Source organism: Acipenser ruthenus, chromosome 29 (genome assembly GCF_902713425.1).
Source record: "Acipenser ruthenus chromosome 29, fAciRut3.2 maternal haplotype, whole genome shotgun sequence".
Lineage (NCBI taxonomy): Eukaryota > Metazoa > Chordata > Actinopteri > Acipenseriformes > Acipenseridae > Acipenser > Acipenser ruthenus.
The window spans coordinates 18,779,777-18,803,810 of NC_081217.1; the positions used below are offsets into that span (position 1 = coordinate 18,779,777).

Genomic DNA, 24,034 nt, shown 5'->3' on the forward strand with positions numbered 1-24,034 from the left:
CATTGCCATGTAATATGTAGTTCCCGTGAAAATTCCCATTTCTGAAAGAATATAGTGTAAATATACATATTTTTGATCACTTAAAAATAAATACAGCAAACGTTTGCCTTATTGAGGCACTGCCTGTTACGCTGCATTTAGGAACCTGGCGGCCAGTTTAGTTTGCTTCCGGTAAATGATTGAACACACAATGCATAGGGCTGCACGATTTCTTTAAAAAGTCTTCAAAGAAAAAGACACCAGCTGCATCAAACATCGGAAATATTTCTGCTGAAGTGAACAAAACCCAGCCTTAAGTTCACACCAAAAACAAACCCCACTATTCAGTGATTGTAGCCAACAACTCGTCCTTCTAGTGTATGTGTGAGGGAAAAAAGGTGTATGATTTTCAATGTCACTTACTGTGTTTGACATCTGCACAGGGTCAATGTAAGCCAGTATATCGTCATTATAGCTGGACTCCAGACTAATGATGTCATCGATTACATCATCCATCTGAATGGAAAGAAAGGTCATATTTTAATTGTATTTATTTTTAAAGGGTTTGGGGGAGTATGAGGGTCAAATTATTATTTTATTTTTTGTATATTTCCTGTACAAATAACCCTGTATAAATGCAACTGCCTTTGCCTTCAAACATAGAAATCAAAGCTAGGTGATTAAATCATAAACATGCTGAAAAGAGGCAGAGTGTGTGACACAAATACAAGATTTTAGCTAAAATGTGTAGGTGCCTAACTAACATCGGTATAGACAAAAAACAAACTTGGTACAAATAAAAATAAGCACTAGTCTCATACAATAAAATATACCCAGAAGAGCGCTGTTAAATCATAAAATAACCAACCCTGGTTTCACACACATTAATGCAACTGCATAAAAAAAGACAAAAAAATGAAATTCTTAATACCAAAACCACACTTCTTGCTGAATAATGGAGATACAAAAGTCCCCTGTACAAGATTTAATTAACAATTAATGTGTGCTACAAAACAATTCATTTCTAGTGGGTTCATGGTCTACAAAACCTTGACGATTTTAATTTTACAGACCTTCAAACACAACCACAGTATGTGTTTATAGTTACTTCCATCATACAGCTGTAAGTGAGTCTCCTGTTCTTAGTTAAAGCATGTCCAAATATTGTAAGTAAAACATTGCCTCGTTGTGAATTATAACAGGAGTCACGAGTAACCGCATGTACAAACAGCTGCATGTACTGTAAAATACCACTGCAGTTAAACTGCTCTACATCAATACAGACACAAAGACAAACAGAGTCAACACTGAAGTTTCAGGGAAGAAGAGGATTTTAGGAAAATATAAATGAATTTAATACTAAAAAAAAAAGTACAAAAATGTAAACCAATTTTGATTTTGACTCACTTCTTAAAATGCGATTATGTACTACTACAACTACAGTACTACTAATAATAATACATATTCAAATAGCTGTTATTAATTAACATCTCAAAATGGAGCCATTCAGAACCATACATGTGCATTCCAAGCATCCGAGTTATTCATTTATGCGTGTTACATATTTACCCTGCTGAAGTTGTAGTAGCTGCAGATATCCACCAGATGGTGTATACAAAAAAGAGCTGTCTCAAGCTGCAGGAACACAAACCTACTTTTTCAGAAACAGTGGCTTGAAACCTGGTCCCAGGAAACCAGGAGACCTAGTCTGAAGCCATTTTACTGTATCAAAACCCCAAGTCTCTCCTGGAGCACCATGCAGTAGCCTGAAACCTAGCCTCCTGAAAGCAAGTTCCAAGCCACAAAGTGACTTTGTTCTCACTCGGCTTTAGAACTAGATTTGACATGGTCTAGAATCTGGCTTTCCATCTCAAATGCGACATACAAGGATGCTGTAAACACAAAAGCATTAATAAAAACACAAATGAATGAGAGCTTGTAGGAGCTACCTCTCTCTCGGGGTTGGCGCTGATGTTGAGCAGGGCCATGGGGCTGTTGGGGGTGCTGTTCCCTGCGGAGGTGTTGACTAGAAGGTCCGGCCTCATGTGGGGGGAAGGGACGGGGGGCGGAGGGGAGGGCTGCACCCCACTCACGGCCTGCAATGTCTGCTTGCTAGCGAAGGTGGTGGACAGGTACTGCTTCACCTGCTGCCTCTGCGACTGCTGGATGTGGTACTTAGTGGGGTTCTCCAGATGAGTCTGCACCTGTCAGTCAAGACACACAGAGGATACTCGTAAATACAGAGCGACACACCCAACCGGAATATGCCGTTCAGATGTAATCATTTATATAAGCCCACATTTAAAATCACACTTAAATATCACAAGGGGCGAACACAAGTAACTCATTTATATCTTCCAATTTTAAAAACATAATGCACTTTTGATGCAATGTCATTCCAAGGCATTGTAAGCTAACCTACATCCGATTACAGATTACTAATCAACTCCCATGCTGTAGGTTTTTTTTCATAGCTTCAGATCAAACCAAGATCTTCAAAGATCTGGGCACTAGCAGACAAGGACCGCACACAGGTCACAGACTGCCACTAACGCAGTGTAAGCAGGAACGACCCACACAGTTACCTAACCCTCAAGTTTCAAGCCCGGTGTTGAGAAAGCAGGGGCCTCTGAGAAAGCAGTAAATCCCAGAGCCATCACCTCAGGGATGAAGAGCTAGGGGGGGCTTGTCCTCATTCTTTCACTTCAAAGTCCAGCTATTTCAAGATTACCATTTTAGATCAACGCACTCATTTTTTCAAATTCAATTTGACTAATTTAAGATACCTACGACATACATGTAGGATATTAAATCCTGTGCAAATAAAATCCCACAACACTGCCTTTTAACCTTTTTTTTATTTATTTATTTTTTTTAAGTAGTGCAGTTGCATGAGGAAGCACTACTGGAGTTCCAGAGCACGCATTATGGAAGAAATTTGCTAAAAGTTCCCAACTTCCTTACCTGGCTGCTAGTCCACCGCATGTTCTCCAGTGAAGTGCTTTCCTGCCTTTGTCTAATCTGCAAGCAGTCTGTGCTGCACTGAGCTATGTGGTCTGGTCTAATGGCAGCTTTCCCAAGAGTGGGAACCAGCTTTACCACTGCTGTTCCTGCTTCTTAACTCACATGGTGGGGACACCCCGCTCCAGCACATGAGGGATTACTGTCCAGTTAAACCTCCCCCTGATCCGCGGCACACACTGTTACTCAACAGCAGCGCTTTCTTAAAAGCTAGCTTGAGAGGGGGGGCTTGGCAGCAGAGTGGGTTAATGCACTAGCCTTTCACCGCTGGAGGTCTAAGCTGGTAACACGTGGCGCTGGGCACTGGTCTCAAAAACATGAAGACTGAACTACCCCATCGCTTCTTAAAAACTGTTGTTCATCCTGTGGGTATCAACTCTCATTCAGTCCCAAAGTTTGTTCTGTCAATGCTCAGAGAACAGAAACTGTGCCTATAGATGAAGCAGCAATCTTGAGCATCAAAATGCTTTCACATATACTGTACACAAAATCACCGGTGTTTCAGTCAGTCAGTCAGTCAGACAGTCACATGTTTGCATTCCTATATTTGTGGGGACTTCTCATTGACTCTCACTATATTTTTATTTACTATTTCTAACTCCAGTCAGACAAAACTCTACACAGGGTGAAAATCGACAGCAAACTAAATATTTTGGCACTTTTTTTTTTTTTGAAGGCATATTTAGTTCTTAAAAACACTGTTTTACAAAGTGGGGACGTCCACACAATGTCGTTTATTCAGGAGTTAGTTTCTTTGTGGGGACATTTTCTCAAATTTTGTCCGCACATTGATAGTAATACCTGCACACACACATGCATGCACGCACACACACGTTTTCAACTCGTTTGTTGTTTAACGCAATCAGGCAGGGGTGATTAAGCAGTGATTTAAAGGAATGCATTTTCTCAGTTAAATGAGGTGTGAGCAAAGGTTTGGACAGGTCCCCCCCATCATTTTCATATATTTTCTTTAACTTAACCTCTAAAATATTAAATAAAATAGGTGTTTAATATTTCCATTTGCTCGATTTGAAATGTTCTAAATCTAGTTTTAACAGTTCTGCCACATATGATCTCGAGCAGATCAGTAGAAACCACAAGCTTGCACACTGTGAAGAAGTGACAATGTGATCCTCACATCTCCATATAAACCTTCAACGTGCTTCATTTGCATGGCCATTTTGCAGCTGACAAAGCTTGTATCAAGCTTGTTTCTGATTAACTTGGATTACCATACATCTCTTTCGGTATACAATAACACATGTTATACATTTGCCATGGCATTTCACAGCTTTTGCAATCAGTCTGTTCTTTACCATGCAACATATAGAATACTGTAAGTGTGCAGTACAAGCATTGAAGCACACCCACCTTGAGCACCTCGACTGGGACCTGCATGGGGGACTGGAAGTGGACAGGAGTGTTAATGGCGGGGGTCTGCGGGGCGGGCATGCGCTGCTGCATGTAATGCATGGCTGCCTGCTGCTGCTGCTCCCTCTCGCGCTGCTCCTCCTGCTGCAGCTGGTCGCGCATGAGCTGCAGACGCAGGCCGATGCGGGAGGCCATGGTGCAGGAGACTGGGCGGGGTGCGGAGTCCTCTTCACTGCCAAGATCACTGAAAAGAAACACACAGCACTGGTCAGGCCACAGAGCACCTTAAGGAACTGTGTCACACTAATATCCCTTGTCCTGTTTTTTGTTAACCTGCTGCTCATCTCCTCTGTGCCTTCACTAAACAAGTTGTTTTGCACTCTGGAAATATCAAAAATGCAAAACCTTAAGTTTTAAGTCTATGATTATATTTTTTTGCAGCTGAGACAGGCACATTCTTTGGCAGTAAGCACCTGAGACTACTTTATGTGATTTTTTTTTATTAGTGTGTGCAGGTGTGTTTTCCCCCACTGTACAGTTTGTTGGGAAATTGCTTGATGTGAAAGGCGCAATACAAATGTTGCTGGTGTTGTTGATTCCAGCTGGTTAATATCCAGTGCTGTATGGGGCTGGTTTAGTAACCCCAACCCTAGAAAAAATGTTTCAGACACACAGAGGTAGGTGGAGCAGTCCCGTTTGTACCACTCAGTGGATCATGTTAAGGTCTGGCCTGAGTTAGCAGAAGTATTCCTAGCTCTAGCAGCAAGGCAGCTGTTCTGAGTTCAATCCCTACTGAAAGCTCCCCCTGGTAACATACACAGAAGTTTCTGACTAGTTCTACAATGACTGCATCCCCTTGCAATAGCAACGCACTGACACCACAGATCCTGTTGTTTTCTAATCCACCTGGTTTACTTCACTGCTGACCATGTGGTCGGCCAATGGTTCCTGTGGCGTTTCTGCAGTTTTGGGTTGATAATGTTACAGGTGGGTGTTCCCAGTGTTGTGGAGTGGGACTTTCCCCTGTACTGTTTGCAGACGAGATCCCAGTGTAGGGAGTTCCCCAGTGTATTCTGAACACAGGACCGGAAGCAGTGTAAAGAGAAGTGCACAGGGGAGTCGAGTGACTGTCATATGATTTTCTAAATTCATCATAACTTCAACAAACTTTCTGTGTTGGTAAAAAGGGTTTTTACCAAAATGCTCTTGTAGTTTCCAAACCTTTACCGAAAGAGGATTGCTTTCAAATGCAGAATGATCAGGTTTTCTTATCATTTTAGAACTCTTACAGCTATGGCCAAAAGTACCCTCTAGAATTAAATCATTTTGCTTCATTAAGTCGAATGAAACCTGCTGAATAATGTTACATTAACCTATTGAATTACATACCACCGCTTTGTAGTTTTCCATATATATTCCCCCATGCATTCTCCTAAACAGTAGCGTGGAGTAGTGGTTAGGGCTCTGGACTCTTGACTGAAGGGTCATGGGTTCAATCCCAGGTGGGGGACACTGCTGCTGTACCCTTGAGCAAGGTACTTTACCTAGATTGCTCCAGTAAAAACCCAACTGTATAAATGGGTAATTGTATGTAAAAATAATGCGATATCTTGTAACAATTGTAAGTCGCCCTGGATAAGGGCGTCGGCTAAGAAATAAATAATAATAAAAATAATATACTTAACGAAAAACTGACAATTATTGAAAATTGATACATTTCAAAGTCTAACATAAAATACTGTACTACTATGATGCGATATCTAGACTTCTGCAATTTAATTTTTATAGTTTCTTTGATTAGAAGATGTTAAATAGAATATCTAAAATTATGTTCATATTATTTATATATATATATATATATATATATATATATATATATATATATATATATATATATATATATATATATATATATATATATATATGGGTGTCTGCGAAGAATTATATACATATATATATATATATATATATTTTTTCTTTGATTATGTCTGAATCCTACAATTCTAGGTGATGCTAAACTTTTAGCCATAGCTGTACTTCTCTACTAATGTAACACAAAAACAACTCTTACACTATATAAATATTTTAAATATTTAGCATCATTAAAATGTTACTGCACTGAACTGTTAGTCCTTGTTATTAAATCACCAACACTTTTACATGTATAGTTGTTTTATGAATGGGTCCATAAACTAAAGCCTGGCTTAATTTTTCCCAGGGTGAAAAATATTGAGTTTTTCCAAATCAATCCATTTTAAACCAGCACGATTTCTATAGTGACTGGTTTCAAATGGTTACCAAGTACAGAACAACAGAAGTAATGTGCTGCAGTACAACAGAAGTTTTAAGGCTTTAATTATAACCCAAATACAAGCCTAGGTCTAATCTAATTGGGCAGCATTATTTGAGAGAGGGAAGCCACTAGAATTGCAAAATGAAGCCTATCTAAATGATTAGCAAACAGATTAGGCATCTGATCCCTTACTGTGACTGGAAGTGCTCAGGAGATTCTCCTCGCTCTTTTTGTGGAGCTCATGCAACAGGGTGGAGGCGGGGCATGAACCGGCGAGCCCGTGCACCGCAAGCGAGTGTCTTAACCACAATGCAAAAGAGCCGGGACGGGACAGGACAGAATCCCTATCACACAACACTGCCCGTTACACCTAGCTGGAACAACACCCTAAATAACTGCTAATGATCTGAAAGAGATCACCCCATGCTATTGCATTTCTTTACAGTGCAAAGTGACAAGCCTTGTTTACTGAAAAAAAGCAACACATGCTATAAAGAGCCTGTTAGAAAAGCGTATTGTATGAAGGTACAATAAGATAGCCAGCTCCAATTGAAATGCAGTGGAGCAGCATTAACCCTGCAGTGTGCATTAAAAAACCAAGACAAATAAACACAGCAACCTTTGTCTGGGTTTTATATTCCCTGACCGTCACCAGATCCCAGTCCACAGATAGCTGGTATTCAACCAAACAAACAGTCACAGCGGGAGACTAAATCACAGATGTGCATATAATGGATGGCATGGAGTCCATTATCAGATAATAACAAAAAGACAAACTAGGGTTTTGAGAGATGTCATAAACCGCAAGACTGAGTAACGAACGGTTTACAGTCATTTGAAATAGCGTTGATCATTCTCTTAATAAAAAATACATCACTGGCTAGATCTGGTATTTTCTGATAAATTAAAAATGACAAATGGATATTCTGCCTTGATCAGTTTTAAATGAATCTACAAATGAAAAGCCTTCTTGAATACCAACATTGCAAACTTTAAATGAACACTGTCAATTATTCAATCAAATTATTTTACAAGCTAAAATGGAAAACCTGGGGTTAGTAATTAGAATTAAATTACTGTAGAAAATAAATAAATGCAAAGCCAGTGTCTAGGTGCAGCTAAAACACACACACACACACAGTATTGTATTTCCATGCACCACTGAGCTGAAGAAGGAACTCGCTGCCCCCAGCCTGATACACTCTGCACTCCTCCACACCTATCTGGCCTGCAGCAGCAGCCCCTTCTGTGTTTCAAAAGCGCACCTGGGTGGAACCAGGCTATAAAAAGTCCTGCTATTTCCGTCTCACTTTCACTGCACAGGCCACTTCACAAAACCAACAGCTAACAAGAACCCAGCACACAACCAGCAGACCAACTTCAAAAAAACAAAAACGAGGGACCGCATTTACTGAGACAGGTTTTTATTCAGGTTGAGACAGTCCTAATAAAGCATACAGTAGGTGCCAGGGCCAGGCTTTTCAGCCATGGCCAGCTGAGAGAATTTGAATACCGAGTTTAAGATTTAAATAAGCCCTATCCCTAATCCAAACCCTACTCTTAATTTAAGGTTAGGGTTAGGGTGAGGGCAATGGCTCAAAGAGAACGTTTCATGTGTTCGAAAGAATGTAGTAGTTTTACATTGGCCCGTCTTTCTGCACCAGGTAGAGAGAGTGGCCTTTCTTTCCACACCCACGCCAAAGTTTGAATAGATTAATCTAGTGCAAACATTCTGTTTTAAGAGAATCTATATTTGGCCCTCTAGCTTTTGCTCCAGTCTTCAACCCTTTTTTTTCTAGAAGGGATAACAGTAATATTACAGTATGTAGTGTTATAATCTTGAAATACACAACTTGGAATGTTAACTCATGGGTTCCTTTGAGTGTTTCTTACTGCTTTTGCAATAGCCACAGTTTGCCCTTTCCATCCCGAATCATTCAAGCATCCTGGACCATCCCACTCACCAATCCCTGAATACGGCATTTCATTTCACAAAGGCCTTATTTGTTTCGAGTGGTGCACTGGATACAACAGTCTGACGGAATATAATTTGGAAAGTGACGTACATACAGTGCAGTCACAGTGCAGTCACAGTGCAGTCACAGTTATGTAATTTGGAAAGTGACGTTCATACAGTGCAGTCACAGTGCAGTCACAGTTATGTAATTTGGAAAGTGACGTACATACAGTGCAGTCACAGTGCAGTCACAGTGCAGTCACAGTGCAGTCACAGTTATGTAATTTGGAAAGTGACGTTCATACAGTGCAGTCACAGTGCAGTCACAGTTATGTAATTTGGAAAGTGACGTTCATACAGTGCAGTCACAGTGCAGTCAAAGTTATGCCGCTCCACGTATATTTTTCTAAAGGCAATCACTGTGTATTGTTTAAGTTCCAGGAAAGGATTTTGTAACCCGAAATACATCGCTGGTGCAAAGATCTGACTAATCAAAGACGCACTATGGACACAACTAAATACAATTGCCTTAAATGAATCATAAGGCCCTACCTTACGTAACATAAAATCATCCTTAACAAGACACAGAAATAGTATCTTGCTGCACTAGCATTACCATCTGAGTATTAATAGAAACCAAGATCTGCCATAGGAACCTGTCCTTCAGGATTTCCATCGACACAGTGTTCCATTCTCTCCATGCTCGCTCTTCACTCTCACTGCTTTCTACTTTAAGGACAAAAAGTAACCAATAACAAACTGAGAGCAGAAACTTTGGTCTACGGTGCTTTCACTGCAATTTGTTTCACATCAGACACTTCTGAAACATTTAAAACTCAATGACGTGGCATCAGTTATTACCAGCATGTTGCACACATCAGTCCCACAAAAATCATTAAACCCGGGGCAACTGTTGGTACTGTTCTGTCGGTAACACTGCATGTGGCACCCGAGTAGCTGTCCTGGTCAGATGCCAGCGGGGTCTCAGGGGTTTCGAATGCACAGCATTTATTTATAGAACTTGGCCTTCCCTTTCCAAGACACGAGGGCCCTAGAATCAAAGCTCCTTGCCAGGGATGATAAGGAGGTGGGGGGGGGGGGGGGGCGTGGCTCTGACAATAAAACTTTGGGGTCTTGTGATGTGGTACTAACGGAGGCTGGGGTGAGACCCAACAGGAGTCACGTGGGGAGGGGAGTGGATAGCACAAGGGCTTTGATACTAAAGTTTTATAAATTGTATGTGTGCGCTCTGAGACACAGAAGACATCAAGGCTGTGCCATGCCATGCTTTCACAGTAATTTCATTACTGAACTTCAATCGTTTCTGGGAGACTTTTATAAGAGATCACAAAGCTCCTGTAAAATAAAACTTCAGTATTTTCACAAAAGAAAAATATTACAAGACAGCATTGTGAGCCTGGCCTATGATTTCAGAACAGTACAGTCTCTCAGATTAAAGAAGCAAAACATGTAATTTGTTCAGCCAGGGGGTGGAGGGAAGGGGATACGGCTCAAGAAAACAATAACGCTTTAACAATTCTCACGACAGAGCGGGCATTATTGAATCTGCTCCTTCTCTGTGTGCTTTGCTTGAGTCTTTTTATAGCCACTCATTGTCAGATCCAAAATAGATTTTTTTTTTTTTTTAATTTAGAGTGTTGTTCACACCAATGCTGCTAAATCAGGAGCAGCGGGATCACTGGCAAATCCGGACTAGAACATACAGTTACTTTGAGGTGCTGGATCACACCTCAAATACATCACAAGATATTATTTTTAAAAATGTGTAACTATTTATTGTAATCATAAGTCAATAAAAGTACAAGATTCTCATACATTTCATATGCATTGTGTCTCAATTTCTTTATGATTTTAGTTTTTGAGAAAGCTATTTAAATCTACAGTAGCTTACTTCATTAGCCTGAATCTGGATAAAGTCACAAGTGATCTGTTCGGTGGACACAACACGGCTACTAGACTAGACCAAACCACCTTAAAGTTTCTGAGCATCAGCTGTACATTCAGTGAGACTGGCCTGGTCCCTCACTGTGGCTTGAGTCAGGTCACATGGCCACTTCTGTGATATCTCTGTCTGCTCTCTCCCTTCACTGGGTACAGCATATACTATAGTGAGAACGATTCCAGTGTTGCAAATCTACAACCTCACATGTACAACACATACAGTACATAAAAATAAAGAATTAAAACACAAACAATTAAATAAATGAGAGAAATAAACAAACAGTCTGTGGCTCTGAATCACCACTGTTCTTAGAAGGCATGTCAGTCTTTACTGTAAATCACTGAGACCCCAAGATTACAAAACATCAAGATCAGGTGACCGCACACTCATATAAACAGGAAGCTGCATACAGAAGGCACATGCTTTATATATAAAGTTTTTATTCAAAAGGGCCAACTTCCCAACGTTTCTGTATGTTTAACATACCTTTGTCAAGGGAAAGTGTGTTTGAAAACAAACAGCGAAGGTACTTACAGTCTTTTCATGCCATTGCAACTACATATGATCCGTTTATGCTTTATACATAAATATTACAAAAAAATACTGACTGGTTTATTAAATATAATTAGTCAGCCGATACAAGTCTCATGGTGACGTGAGCCTGAGCACAGTGAAGGGACTGAAGATTGAAACCGAGAACCTACAGTGTTGTTTGTTGCTATGCAGGCCTGCATGTTCTTTTAAGGGTATCTGTAACCCTCTATGCTAGGGTTACCCACGCGACGTTTCAAACCACCTTCACTTTCTGTTCCCCTTTTTCAAGAAAACATCTTTACAAGCTTCTCAAAAAAAATAAAAAAAATAACGTCTAACATTCAACAAATGTATTATACCTCATACAGTACTAACCGTAGAGGAGTAGCTATTCAATAGTACTTAAGAGTCAACTTGATTATAGCTGGTGAGCTTTATACTCTCTCAACATATCAACAATATCTATTCTCCACCAGTTCTCGCAATTATTTCACAATATCTTTCCTCTCTAATTAAGTCTAACTAGAGTTTTATCAGCCTTTTTTTTTTTAGCCCCGATGACCTAACACCATAAAACTGGGGCCCTGCAGTCAGAGAGCTCTGGTAAGAAACATGTTAAATAATGTGTTTGTTAAAATGCTCATATTCTTTAAGCCATTTATCTCCATCTGATTCTGACACAGAGCCCGGACTGTCCTGAAACAAGAAGTCTTCAATCTTCAAAGCCTCCTGCACCGATCTCTGTACAGATGAATGACTTCATTCTATATAAAGACTGTATATAAAGGGATCGTAACAAGTAAATTGTGTTACCTTGTTGTTGGTCTGTCCGGGCTCCAGCAGACAGAGTGAGAGCCGGTGAGACCTGACTGCATCGAGTCTGCAATCAATCTGCCAGACCCCGGAAAATATACCTTCCTCATTTGAAAGAGCTGCAACAGTCCTATAATAGCTCACAACACATGTGGAGGAAATGGCTAAAAATCACAGAAATTAATTGCTTCAGACCTTATTGTGTCAACAGAGGCCAGCCCCTGCGGGACTTATCTCAGTGTTGTTTTCTGCAAATGAATTACCAGCCTAGAGTCTAGAGACTTTGTGATCCATGATACAAAATGTTTAAACATCGGGGTTTTGGGGGGGCAACCCCACTTTAAAGCAAGTGCAGATTGTTATAAATGAGTTATATATGCATGGAATAGACTGCCAGGTGAAGTCGTAGGATTTAAAACACTGGGAACATTTAAAAAAACAACTAGAAATGTGCGATTATAAATTAGCCTTGATGGGTCGAATGGCCTTTTCTCGTTCCCAGTTGATTCTTATAACCATTGAACTACTTCTTCCCATAACTAGGTTCTATTGGAATTTTTTTTTTTTGTTACAATGTTACAATTTGCCTTTTACAAAACAGGTCCAATGGAGCGCAATTCCATTCAATTCCCAGAGCTAGCCATATTCCTGGAGCGTTATACCCAAGGATTTCAAGTTACAAAATATCCAAGGACTGCGCCCATTCCCAGGCATCCACTTGTTGTTTTACAGAGGGAGTGTACCTGAAGACTCATGTTGTGTCTCAATGACCTGCATTAAAACACTTCATGTAAAGTAATTATCTCAAGGCTAACAGCTCTTAGAAAAGGCAGTCTTTTGTCAGTTTAACATTCTAAGCAAGTTAATTGACCTTTACTGACCAGAACTGTCATTCTGGTCACAGATCAACCCCTATGCATTTGAATGGACTGGCCCAAAAGTTCTGTACATTTCTCGGTTGAGTTTACATTGAATAGGCTATATCAAGCCTCACTGTACATAGGTGTGGTGTTAAGATCCTGAGCCTTAAACAAACTAATTTCTGTGAAACTCTGAATTTACATACCGTGTACATGGGAAATACCCTTAAAGAAACAGACACGTGTACTGTAAGTTCAACTGTATCCTCCCTAGTAAATAGATCACACCAAGATAACAGCAGAGATTAGTAAGACAGATATAGTGGGGGGGGGGGGTATCTACTGTAAGTGTACAGTATTTGTTTTAAAGTACTATTTCAATCTCAGCAGAGAGAAGGGCTAAGTTATGTATAGAAAAAGAAGCACTTTTTTCAATTCAGTCAGTAACACGCGTGTAGATAGTTTACATGTCAGTAACACGCATGTAGATAGTTTACATGTCAGTAACACACATGTAGACAGTTTACATGGTTTACCAGGAGATGCTGTAGCATTAAAAATGCTGGAATCACGAGACACAATTGAATGCTGCCGTGCAGTTAACAGCATGCTATGCAAGAGATGAGGCTAGGTAGGCCCTACAGTCTAATCTAGACCTACTGTGGCTGTCGCGATCACTCAACCAGAGATACAGCCTGAAGCAACCTGACCCACAGGCCATAAAGACAGTGGCTCTACCCAACATTAAAAGACTTGCAGAGCGCAGTGGTTGCATATGTTTTCACACATTCAAGTTGTTAAAGGAGACAGACAGGTTGGAGGGTTTTTTTTTTGTTTTGTTTTTTATGAAATTGAATGTAGCGTTCATTCACAGTTAAGGTGTCTCTCAAGACTTCTGCTTCAAATCAGTGTAAAAATCAAATTTAGAGGCCTTGCGTTTTGCAAATGATGGTGCAATTACAATATCCAAAGTATTTAAGACACTGAAAACTGATTCTAACAACGACATCAACAGCATTGCTATAGTTTCTAGTGATATCGTACAGTCAGATAAGCAATCCCTAATTGAATCACTGCAGTTGACCGATCTTCAAAATCGTTTCACAGGAGCTTTAATAAACACAAGACAGCAAGAACTTTGGTTACATCCGCAAGGGAGCTCCTTTCAACAACACAGTGTCTCCTGTCAAAGTGCTGGTGCACTGGCGGAATTCTGAGAAACCCAACACTACTGCCTAAAATACAGTCCAGCCATGCCCAACCCTGCTAAGCCTATGAGGTCTGATGAGATCACTGTAAAAGGTAATATGTTATACATCACCATCGCCAAGACTGACATGACTAAACTTTATAGCATACAGGGTGTGTTTCTATGTAAACAAAGGAGCAGCTGTATTGTCTAAAAAGATATATATCTGACAGTATAGCCCAGATTAAAACAGCAGATAAAAATGGGTACATCGTGCAGCAAGAGAAAGCAAGGCTAGGTCAGAGGTTGTTAGAGAAAGGAGGGCTATGATCCAATGTAATGGTGTATTCTGTGGTTGCTGTTGTTTTTCTGTTTTTTTTTATAGGGAGCAGGGAGTATGGCAAGTGAAACAATTACCTCTTTATGTAAAAACGCTGGACTTGATCTCAATGTACTGAATGCACTGAACTTTACATCTCAATCGGGGGAAGTCGGGGAGGATCGCAACTGTTAAGGCACTGAAATAAATAACAAATAAAGAAAATATAGTTTTTGATTGGCAAAAAGGCATTCGTATTTTAACAAAGTACAATAGTAGGTTTAAGCAAGAATACATGGCGCAGAGGAGGCGATTCTTTCACAATGGAAATAAAAACCCACTTATATCATTAAAATCATCAAAATATCATTACATATATATATATATATATATATAATTTTCCATGGATTCAGATTTCACAATACACACTGTAGTGGGATGACCAAGCAAGAACAAGAGTAAGTTCCTCAAAACGAGAGTAAGTGAATAAATTCCTGTCTCAAACCAACACAAACTGATGTAATTTGTGTCCAGAATGCCCCATGATTTTCTCTAATGTCCAACCTGCTGCGAGAGTTAGGTCTCCCAATCACATGGTCAATTATCTACGGGTAATGACTGCTGTGGAGGACGTTAATCCTATTATTAAGTTAACAAACGGTTTTGTGTATGAAGACATTTTTAAAATCTTGAGCATTTTTTTTTTTGGTCTGGAGACACATTTTGCCTTATAGCGTGTTTCAAGGAATGTCAGATGGCACCTGGGAGTGCCTGTGGGATAATGACCGCTCTTTTAGGAACCTAATTGACTGATACCACCAGGGTTAACAGGACAATTTCTACAGGAGCTGTTCATGCAGGTTGTTCAAACTGCCAGCTTTGGATCATTTAAATGATACACTCAATTGAGGTAAGTTGTAAAATACATGAGTGGGAGCATGGCTAGTGTAAGTTTCTAAAACTACTAAACATGCAAACTCCATTCCATACACACCCCCGCTGCCATTCAGTCATTTCTGTGGCAGAAAACAGCATTACAGTTTAACTCACAATAAGTTATTAACTCCTTTATGATTATCAAAGAGGTTATGACAGGTAATTAAGCGCAGAACCCCAAGAATCTACAGTAATGTGAATGCACGGTTTATTCCTGGAAATTCTGGGCAGCGGGTAATTGTTTTTGCTCATCTTCCTTAACGACTGACGTTCCCCCGTCTTCTCTTTACACTTCTGCACAGGATATACAGCTACGGCTAAATGTTTTGCACCACCCTACAGAATGAAGTTGAATGAAACCTGCTGAATAATGTTACGGTAAAATATTGAATTACATACCGCCTTGTAGTTTTCTATATAATTCCACGTACAAAAAATTGAAATAGGTGACATTTTGAAATCTAACATGAAATACTGTACTACTATTATGGCTTCCGGTAGATTTTTGCGATATCATTTTGTAGTTTCTTTGATTAGATGATGTTAAATAAAAGATATAAATGATGTACTTTTAAAAAGATGTCTCAATCGTAAAATTCTAGGTGCTGCAAAGCTTTCGGCTGTAGTTGTACACTGCCTCTGCCCTCTCTACCGACAGGCTTTATTCACAAAGCTCAGGTACTGTAATGTGTTTTTTTTATGTCATATTCTAAACGGAACATTAATAAAATAAATTATAATAAAAAAGCCTTTGTGAATAGGACATCCAATTCTTAATTTCAGTACAATTCCTATTTTTACACAAGGACATTGACGTGATGTACAGTAATCCTTGTGAAAGAAAAGGAAAGGCCTTAAATTAATAATCAGATGTGCTTATTTTTAGTTTTATAACTTCAAAAATAAATACTGTCATACTTTTCACTTTGAGTAAATAGCAAAGAATGTCCACTTCTTTAAACGTGGGGTTCCCAAGTAATAAACTGCAATCAGAGTACCTCTTCAGATGTTCTGCGGTATTTTCGGAAGTACTCCCACTCTCTGCTGCTTTAGACAGTCTTTTAGGCTTGCTGGTGCATTTCCAGAATCCTTGACTACCAGCAGCCCTTTCCTTTAGCACTGGGATGTGTACGAGAATAGGAAATCCCAATCCAATTGGACACTGGTAGCGAGCGCACTACTGGGGTAAGAAAGTCACTGAAGGAAAACAAACTCCTGTTTAAAACCAGCTTCTAAGACACGAGAGAGGCCTGATCTGAATTTCAAACGAATGCCAACCATCTTGGATTCTGTGAAGTTTTATTCATCCTGCTCCAGCGAAGAAAAAAAAATCAAAACGCAAACCAAAGCAATAAAATAAAAGAAGCGGTCTTACTTAAACTACACCAAGCCTTACTGGAATATTACCTCCTGATCATTTTTCACAAACTCCGCAGCATGTTTTTTTTATATTGATACAGCACGCCTCTGCTCGTGACCCCAAAGCTTGGACAGTCACAGGGAAACCCTTAGTCATGAAATTGCCCAATTACCGCAATACTGCTCGCTTCTGCTGCTTCCTCCTCCGCTTCTCACACACGAACTCTCGAATGCCATTCATTTACAGGGAACAAGGCACTCTCAGTCCCAGCTCTCTCTGATCACTGTACAGCACTGGGGGCTCCATGAGGAGACAGCCCCCACAGCCTTCCTCTTCCCATCAGCAATTCCATTGGATTTGATCACGGAATTAAAGGAGGCTGCAGTGGAAACAGTCATAGTAAAGAGGGGGCAGCACTTTCTGATTTTCAATGGTCATGTATGAAGATTTATTTTTGAACTTTTTTAGCACTGCAGATCTGTATACAGACCGCTCTAGCAGTACAGGAGAGGTACAGTAACTCAAACAGCATCCTGTTCTAATAGTTTCGGAAAAATATTTTTATGTTTTACGCAAATCATTTTTTTTCAGGGCTTTTGCTTTTTATATACTGTATGAAATTATTGTTTTAGTTACTTTTCAAAAATCTTGGGCGTTTTTTTTTTTTTTTCTGTCACAATATGTATAGTAACTCGACAGTACTTGCGCACTTAAGTTATACCTTTTTTTTCGTTTTCCACAACGAAATCCGGGTACATTTTCTGTTTTTTTTGTGTGTTTAGGCATTTTTTTACATTTTGCCATAATTTGCAAATTTGTTTAAAATTCCATGAACGAGTAAATACTCCCTATCAAACTGTAATACAGCTTTAAATCTCGTGAGCCAGAACACTGCTCCATTTCTCACTGTAAACTTGTTTAAATCTCGCAAGCGTGTTACAATCCTCCAATAGAAATGTAGGAATTTGCTGCTACTCAGTAGTTGGGGTGGGTTTAAAGTATTCTGAACGAATCAATGCGACATTCAAGTTAAGAAGGAGGGACATTGTCCAACTGCACTGGGAATTTGTATTTTTTTTGTAGGTTATTTCAACGTGACTTGCGTACCCATTTCCAGTGTTTTTCCGGCGTTTATTTGATATACACCGATTTCATTTTTTTTGTATTGGGGGTGTTTTATCGTTTTTTATCGGTTAAAACCGAAAATCAGAAGCCCTGCAAAGATTTATGGAAAATTGGGACATCATAAAAATTTCCTAAAAAAGAGCATCAGTATCCCAGCCATGAAATCTAGGCCCATCCTGTCAAACGTCTCAGAGGACAACTACAGTAACACTTGGTCTATCTGTGATTGGAAGCCCAAACTCAAACAACAAATACTGATTTCACGTAATAACACTAAGAACATTTACAATGATCCCATCAGTGATCAAGTTGGGTCTTAAAGGATCCTAATTATTCCAATACCCTCGCTACTCTCTGTGTATAAAAGTGTCTCCTACCCTCCGTCTCCACTTAGTTACAAGCTGTGTCCCTTGGTCCCAGTTTCTGACTCTGGAGCAAGCTATCACCCAGAACAGCGCGCAGAAAGTTTCAGAAGATAGATTTAGGGGTTAATGAGACACAGTAATCCGTCACATTTATCTGCCATGATCAATCTCTTCAGCAACGTTTGTTTGTTATTTAACAGAGAAGATTAATTCAGAGATTGTAGATCCTACCAAAGTTTTCGTACACTGTGTTCTATGTGCTCTGTGCGATGCCATTGCTGGTAGTGTCACCTGAGCTGTTCAGTGTGTTGATGTGTAAATAAATCCTCTTTGCCTGCAGGGCGTATCAACTTCAACCTCCGTCTCGATCTCCTGCCTGTAACTCAGCAGCAAATGCATGCACCCACGTGGCAGACGGCTACCCTGTCACAAGCATTAACACCCTGTATTCTGTTTATAACTAGGTGCCACATTTGTTGTGTCTAACGATAAATGTTTATGCTATAGATGTGTAACTTTTGAATATCGCAATCAATAACAATTGCAATTAGTTTCCTTACATAGATCATCTCGTTATCAAGGTACTTTTAATAAGAACGTCCATCCCTAATAAATGAGCCACACCCTGTGCATGCAGCATCTCGTAGCACATCACCTGCAGCAGCTGAACCTGGAGTGTGGTACAATACCACATGCTAACAGGACGTGTTAGGGCTTGTAGCGGTAGTCTAGCCCCAGAAAAGCTTTTTACATTTCTAACAAGGGTGAAGTCACTTCCTCAATGGAGAAATCCCTGCATCATGTGGCCCCTGGAGCCATCATGTGGAGACTGCTTTTCGTCGGCGAAGAGAGGAAATACGGGTGCCTGACTCACTGCTGATCGTGTGATTGGGAAAGGGCTGTCAAAAAATTGCACAAGATATTGCAGATTGGAAATACAAGGTGTTTAAATATTATCAGCTCGAAACTTTATGGATTGTGCTATGCAGTTCCTTACAGTAGGGTTTTATAGTTCCAAGATCGGTGTGGGATTACTTTTGAAATACAGCACAAGCTGGGCATGCTCACAGAGACCTCAGCCTGTGACTGACTTCTTGAATGCAGCGCTGAATCCCTGGGGTATAAGTACTGTAACTGCAAACTCGTAACTCATGATTACACACGTTCACAGAATTTGGAATGATTTAGGCATGCACATAAACCCTTCGGTATCCCAACCAAGAACTTTTTAACCCTCAAGAACTTGGGTTAAGGAATGTCCATACCAAGTTTAAGAACAATCGGATGAGCAATTCAAATCTTCATTACTGGGGATATTTAGCGGAGGATGTATGATAATGTTGAGTGGCTGTTAAGGAACTGATGGGGGGTAAACAGTTAAAAGGGCCTGGAATGGGATTTAGGGATCTGGCAGTGCCCATACTTTTATGTAGGCCTAATGCTAATTGCATGTTGACCTTTACAGTGTGATGTGATCCATCTTCCCCATTTTAAACAGCTTGACATTAGCACACAACTTCCCCTTTCCCTGTGGTTAACTCGCGCCCTACACAAAACACAGCACTGCTTTTCCACACTTTCAATGCAAAAACAAAACCTTCACGCTCTGAATCAAGCAGTCATCATGAGGTTTCTTTTCTGGTAAAAAGCTGTGCATCACAATCATGTTTGAAATGTTTAATAAAATATGATTCCTGAAAATGTTTAGAAAAAATTTCACAACTCACCCTCCTGTGCATTCTGCTCCACACGAGAGCAGGCATTGATGAGCGTCCAGTTTGTTTACATTCCCCAAAGAAATGTTTCAGCAGCAGTCCCTCAAGCTGCCTCCCTTATTGAAGTAATACTAAAAGAAACCAATTCAATTCCTAACATTTGGACTAAAAGTCTCTCTCAATGTCTTTACTTTCACTCCATTACCTAAACAGACACGTTTCTGTCACCATATGCATATCCAGCATGGGCTTTTAAGGGCTACAACCTTATGTACAAACTATTTTTAAAACTGTATACAGGATACTTTTAAGAAAGTAGTACAGTATGCCCCCTCCTAATAAAAAATAAAGGCCCTTCATATATACTCAATTAAACTACTGTATTGAGCAAACCTCTGCCCAATTCCCTGCACCCTGAACTATAATAAAGTTGCTGCAGTTCATTTGTTGCTATCTGACGGAGTCGCAGAACCATCCCTGGCTCGCCTCTACAGCATGCCAGCTAGGTTGAAGGCTGACGCCGTCACCCTACTTTAAATAGCTCTCGGTGGAGCCCTGAAACCACACAACAGAGAGAGCGAGAGACGTTTTCAAAACACACAGGAATCCAGAACCTGGATTTTATGACTTCACGCCTGAGCGGCCGTTCACACGCACAGAGCACTGAAGGTAATGCGTTTAACCAAGCAGATCAACCGGCAGGCAGCCTCTCCACTGGAGTATCCCGCCCAGTAATGCTAGCAGTTTGGAAGGGACTAAATAAAAAAAATAATATGGTAGGCTGCCAGGATTTGTAGATATTAAAGTATGCATTGTAACTGAGATACAAAAAACAGCAACAACTATGTAAATATACATGCAACAAGAATATCAATAACACTGTAAAGTCTGTCAGTAACATGACCTACATTCACAGTGTGTGTAAGTCCACACAACGTCTCAGCGAATCGGACCGGTTTCAGGCTGCAAATCTACATTTAATAGATGAAATGCTTAAACCTTTTAATGAATATCATTATTTTTATCGATAGCCAGTTACAGTGGTTTCCAGGTCAATATACTATAAACTGTGGACTTTAAAAAATCATTAGTAAATTAGAAGTTTAGTATTTTAATTTCCGGTTATACGTTTGAACCTTTACAGCCTTATTCCAGAGATATAGAAATACATCTTCAATCGTAAGGTAAACCCTGGTGTATCCTGCAAACCATCACAGCACCCCGTTCATGTCAGTAAATTCCACCAGCGGTAAGAGAATGCGTGGCTTCAATTGTGGTTAGGTAATGCTTCAGGCAAACTCTGTACGGTATTAAGGCCTTGACAATTTTTTTTTTTTCCATTTTGCTTAGCGCATATTCTGCATTGCATGCTTCAATCACAAGTGCATTGCTACAATCTAAGTATATAATGTAGCCAGGACAATGTGGTGTAAACCCCTGCCCTCATTTGATTATGTAAACATTGCAGGACAGCAAACAGTCAGGCCACAGTTTAATACCTTAACTGAGACTGTACATGCAGATAGATCCGCCATTCAGCTTTCAGAAGCATACCACCTGTTACCAGATATGAGAACAAACAGAACTGGGATAGACACTTGTGGAGAACTTGAAGCTGACTGTTAGAGAAATAGCCAGACAAGTACTGGGATCCAAAAAAAAAATCTTTACCTCCCTGCTTTTCATTTTTTTTTGCTTTCTATTTATTTTCTTTTTATTCTCAGCTTTTTTTCCCCCCCGTTTCCATACCATGAATCATATACACCATATTCTGCAGTCCTGCAATCCCAAACAAATGATTTGTTAAGAGCAAAACAACAACAGCTAATGTTGTCTTCTTTAAAAACAGTTTCATGAATAGCAAACTTCTTTTATTTTTACCATGTTGTGTAGAAAATAGTATAAAACACAGGTTGATACACTTTGCAAAAATGTATTCAAATATCAGGGACGGAAATAAGATTCCTATTGCATAGCTGTTTCCTCCATTCCAGGTTTTACTATGAGCTTGAAGAGCCACAGTCTATAGGTACAGTAACAAGCTCAGGTGTGTTGTCTTAAACTCATAGTGAAACCAGGAATGGATCAAACTGCTATGCAGTGGTAGTCATGGGTGAAAGAGTTCATGGATGGCTGCAAAAATCCAGCCTAGCAGCTATGTATGCAGAGTAGGCAGGTAACAGCAAGTCAAGACAGGCTGCTGGGCTCAGAGGGAAGAGTGGAATGGAGTTCACATGAGTGTGCAACACAGCAGGGCTTGTTATTCAGGAACAAGTGTGCATCAACAACATCCAGTTACCTACTGCAAGAGCTTCAAAAGAAATTCACATACTGAACTGGATTTAAAGTGCTGCCACCTCTTCAGAACACCTGCTACTGCACTAGAAAAACAACATATTATTATAATAATTATTAACATGAATTGTGTTATGATCATTATTATTTACAATGCACCAAGTGTAGAACAATATTTACAATTTTACAGTAGATTACATCGTCAGATTTATAGAGCATATAGGAGGGACAAAATCCCATCAAGGCACTAAACAAACTGGGTAAAAAAAACACAACTACATTCAAGTGGAAAATCTACAAGGATAACAAATAGGAGCACATGCTTTAATTTAAGTTAGCGTGAGCTAATAAAATAAGGTTTTTAGAAAAAGTTTGGTTTTAAAGAGATCTGCAGACCTGGAGTCTGCTCCCTTGCTGAATGGCAGTGTATGAACGTACTTAATTCTGCCCCCTCTTACCGTAGGAATGTACTCTAGGGATTAGAAGTGTAAGAATTCGATGTTGGCACCATAGTGTTCACTACCAACTCCCACCTCCAAATAATAAATACAAGAACACAATCATTTTTTTTTCCCCACATGGAGTATCATTTGACATCTAAACTTGTATGGCTGATTTCACAGACCACGGTTTGCACTAACATTGGACTACTAAATGTTACCTTGAGTATGGTCGCCCAAGATTAGTGCTAATCAGTATCTGTGAAACTAATCTTACATTTCTAAACTTTGCTTGTGCAACACACAATACCAAAACCAAAAATCAAACAGCTTGCTGAGGAAAATACAGAACAAAATGAGAAGGCTAAACCACAGTGACTTTGCAACTACTGGTATGTGTCCAGAAAATGACATTTTATCTTACAGTAACAAAGACACCACTAGGCATTTCTCACTGAGATTCAGATTCGTGTATTACATTTTAGTATGATACACCTTGTTTCAATACACAATGACAATTTGCTGCACATCCTAAAGGGTGAAAAACTCACATGGCAAGTTTGACATGTATTGGAGAAGTCTTTCTCCCCCGCTCGCCACCACCTCCCTTCTGGTGGATCAGTGTCTTCCATCCCCAGCCTTGGCTGACTGTCCGTTCGGAGGTTGCACCTCAATTGAGGGTTGCTCCTGCTGGACCAGAAGTTCAGAACCTGGGCCAAACAGTTTAATCATCCCACACTACATTTCATACTGCATCTAGCAATACTGTGCCTTGATCTTTGAACAACTGTAGCAACCCAGCAGCCAGCAAGCCCTGTGGTTTACATAACAGATTGTAATTAACTCCAATCTGTAAAATAATAGAGCATTCGATTGCTCCGCTGGGTCTTCTGTAGATACATGACTAGTATTAAAACATAATTATCTTTATAATAATGAAAACATAAAACGAAGAGGAAATTGCCTGAAATGGCCAAGCAAAATATTACTTATTGTACTTGGCAAACTTGAGGAACCAATTTAAACTTATTTGCTCAAATTGAATCCATTTGTAGGAAATGGAGAAATAGTAGATGTAATAGTATTTTCACTTTTAATCCAGTCTTTGGGGTTTAACTGGAGGGCTCAGTGCCCGGTTTGAGGAGGTCCATTATTGGTTGCCAAAGAACACAGTTAAAAGTCAGCAGGGTGCTTTATCTGCTAACCCTTGGTTGATCTCAGGTGAATGCTATTAGCATTATTTTTTTCAGGAAGCCCCCTTTGAAGATACAAAACCCCCCTTTGATTAGTCATATGTTGATACAGACAAGCCTGCTTTCTGCTGCCTCTACTCACACAGTACAAGGAATAAAAATGAAATGCACATCAACAGCAAAGACTGATGATGCCACCAGAGTCGTGATAATATTTTATACACACCTTGTGTACGTATTAGGTTATTAATCAGCTGCTAATTTATCTGCCTGATTCAGTGTAAATAAGTTTAGTGGCTCACATTA

General features: G+C 39.8%; 1 protein-coding gene across 7 annotated transcripts in view; it reads right to left on the bottom strand.

Moving 5' to 3' along the window:
- Nucleotides 1-24,034, bottom strand: part of LOC117427154 (transcription factor EB-like) — a 32,848-nt gene that overhangs the window by 6,660 nt on the left and 2,154 nt on the right. For 2 of the 7 annotated variants that reach the window (XM_059003679.1, XM_034045560.3), the window contains exons 1-4: nucleotides 11,932-12,008; nucleotides 4,372-4,615; nucleotides 1,929-2,183; nucleotides 403-495 (exon numbers count right to left, since the gene is read on the bottom strand). In XM_059003679.1, coding sequence (XP_058859662.1) covers nucleotides 403-495; nucleotides 1,929-2,183; nucleotides 4,372-4,615; nucleotides 11,932-11,993 — 654 coding nt within the window. In that variant the 5' untranslated portion in view covers nucleotides 11,994-12,008. Of the gene's footprint in view, nucleotides 1-402; nucleotides 496-1,928; nucleotides 2,184-4,371; nucleotides 4,616-11,931; nucleotides 12,009-14,397; nucleotides 14,499-16,233; nucleotides 16,926-19,812; nucleotides 20,264-23,086; nucleotides 23,267-24,034 lie in introns of those variants that run through there. The other 5 variants (XM_059003682.1, XM_059003683.1, XM_059003684.1 and 2 more) reach the window with 5 other exon arrangements.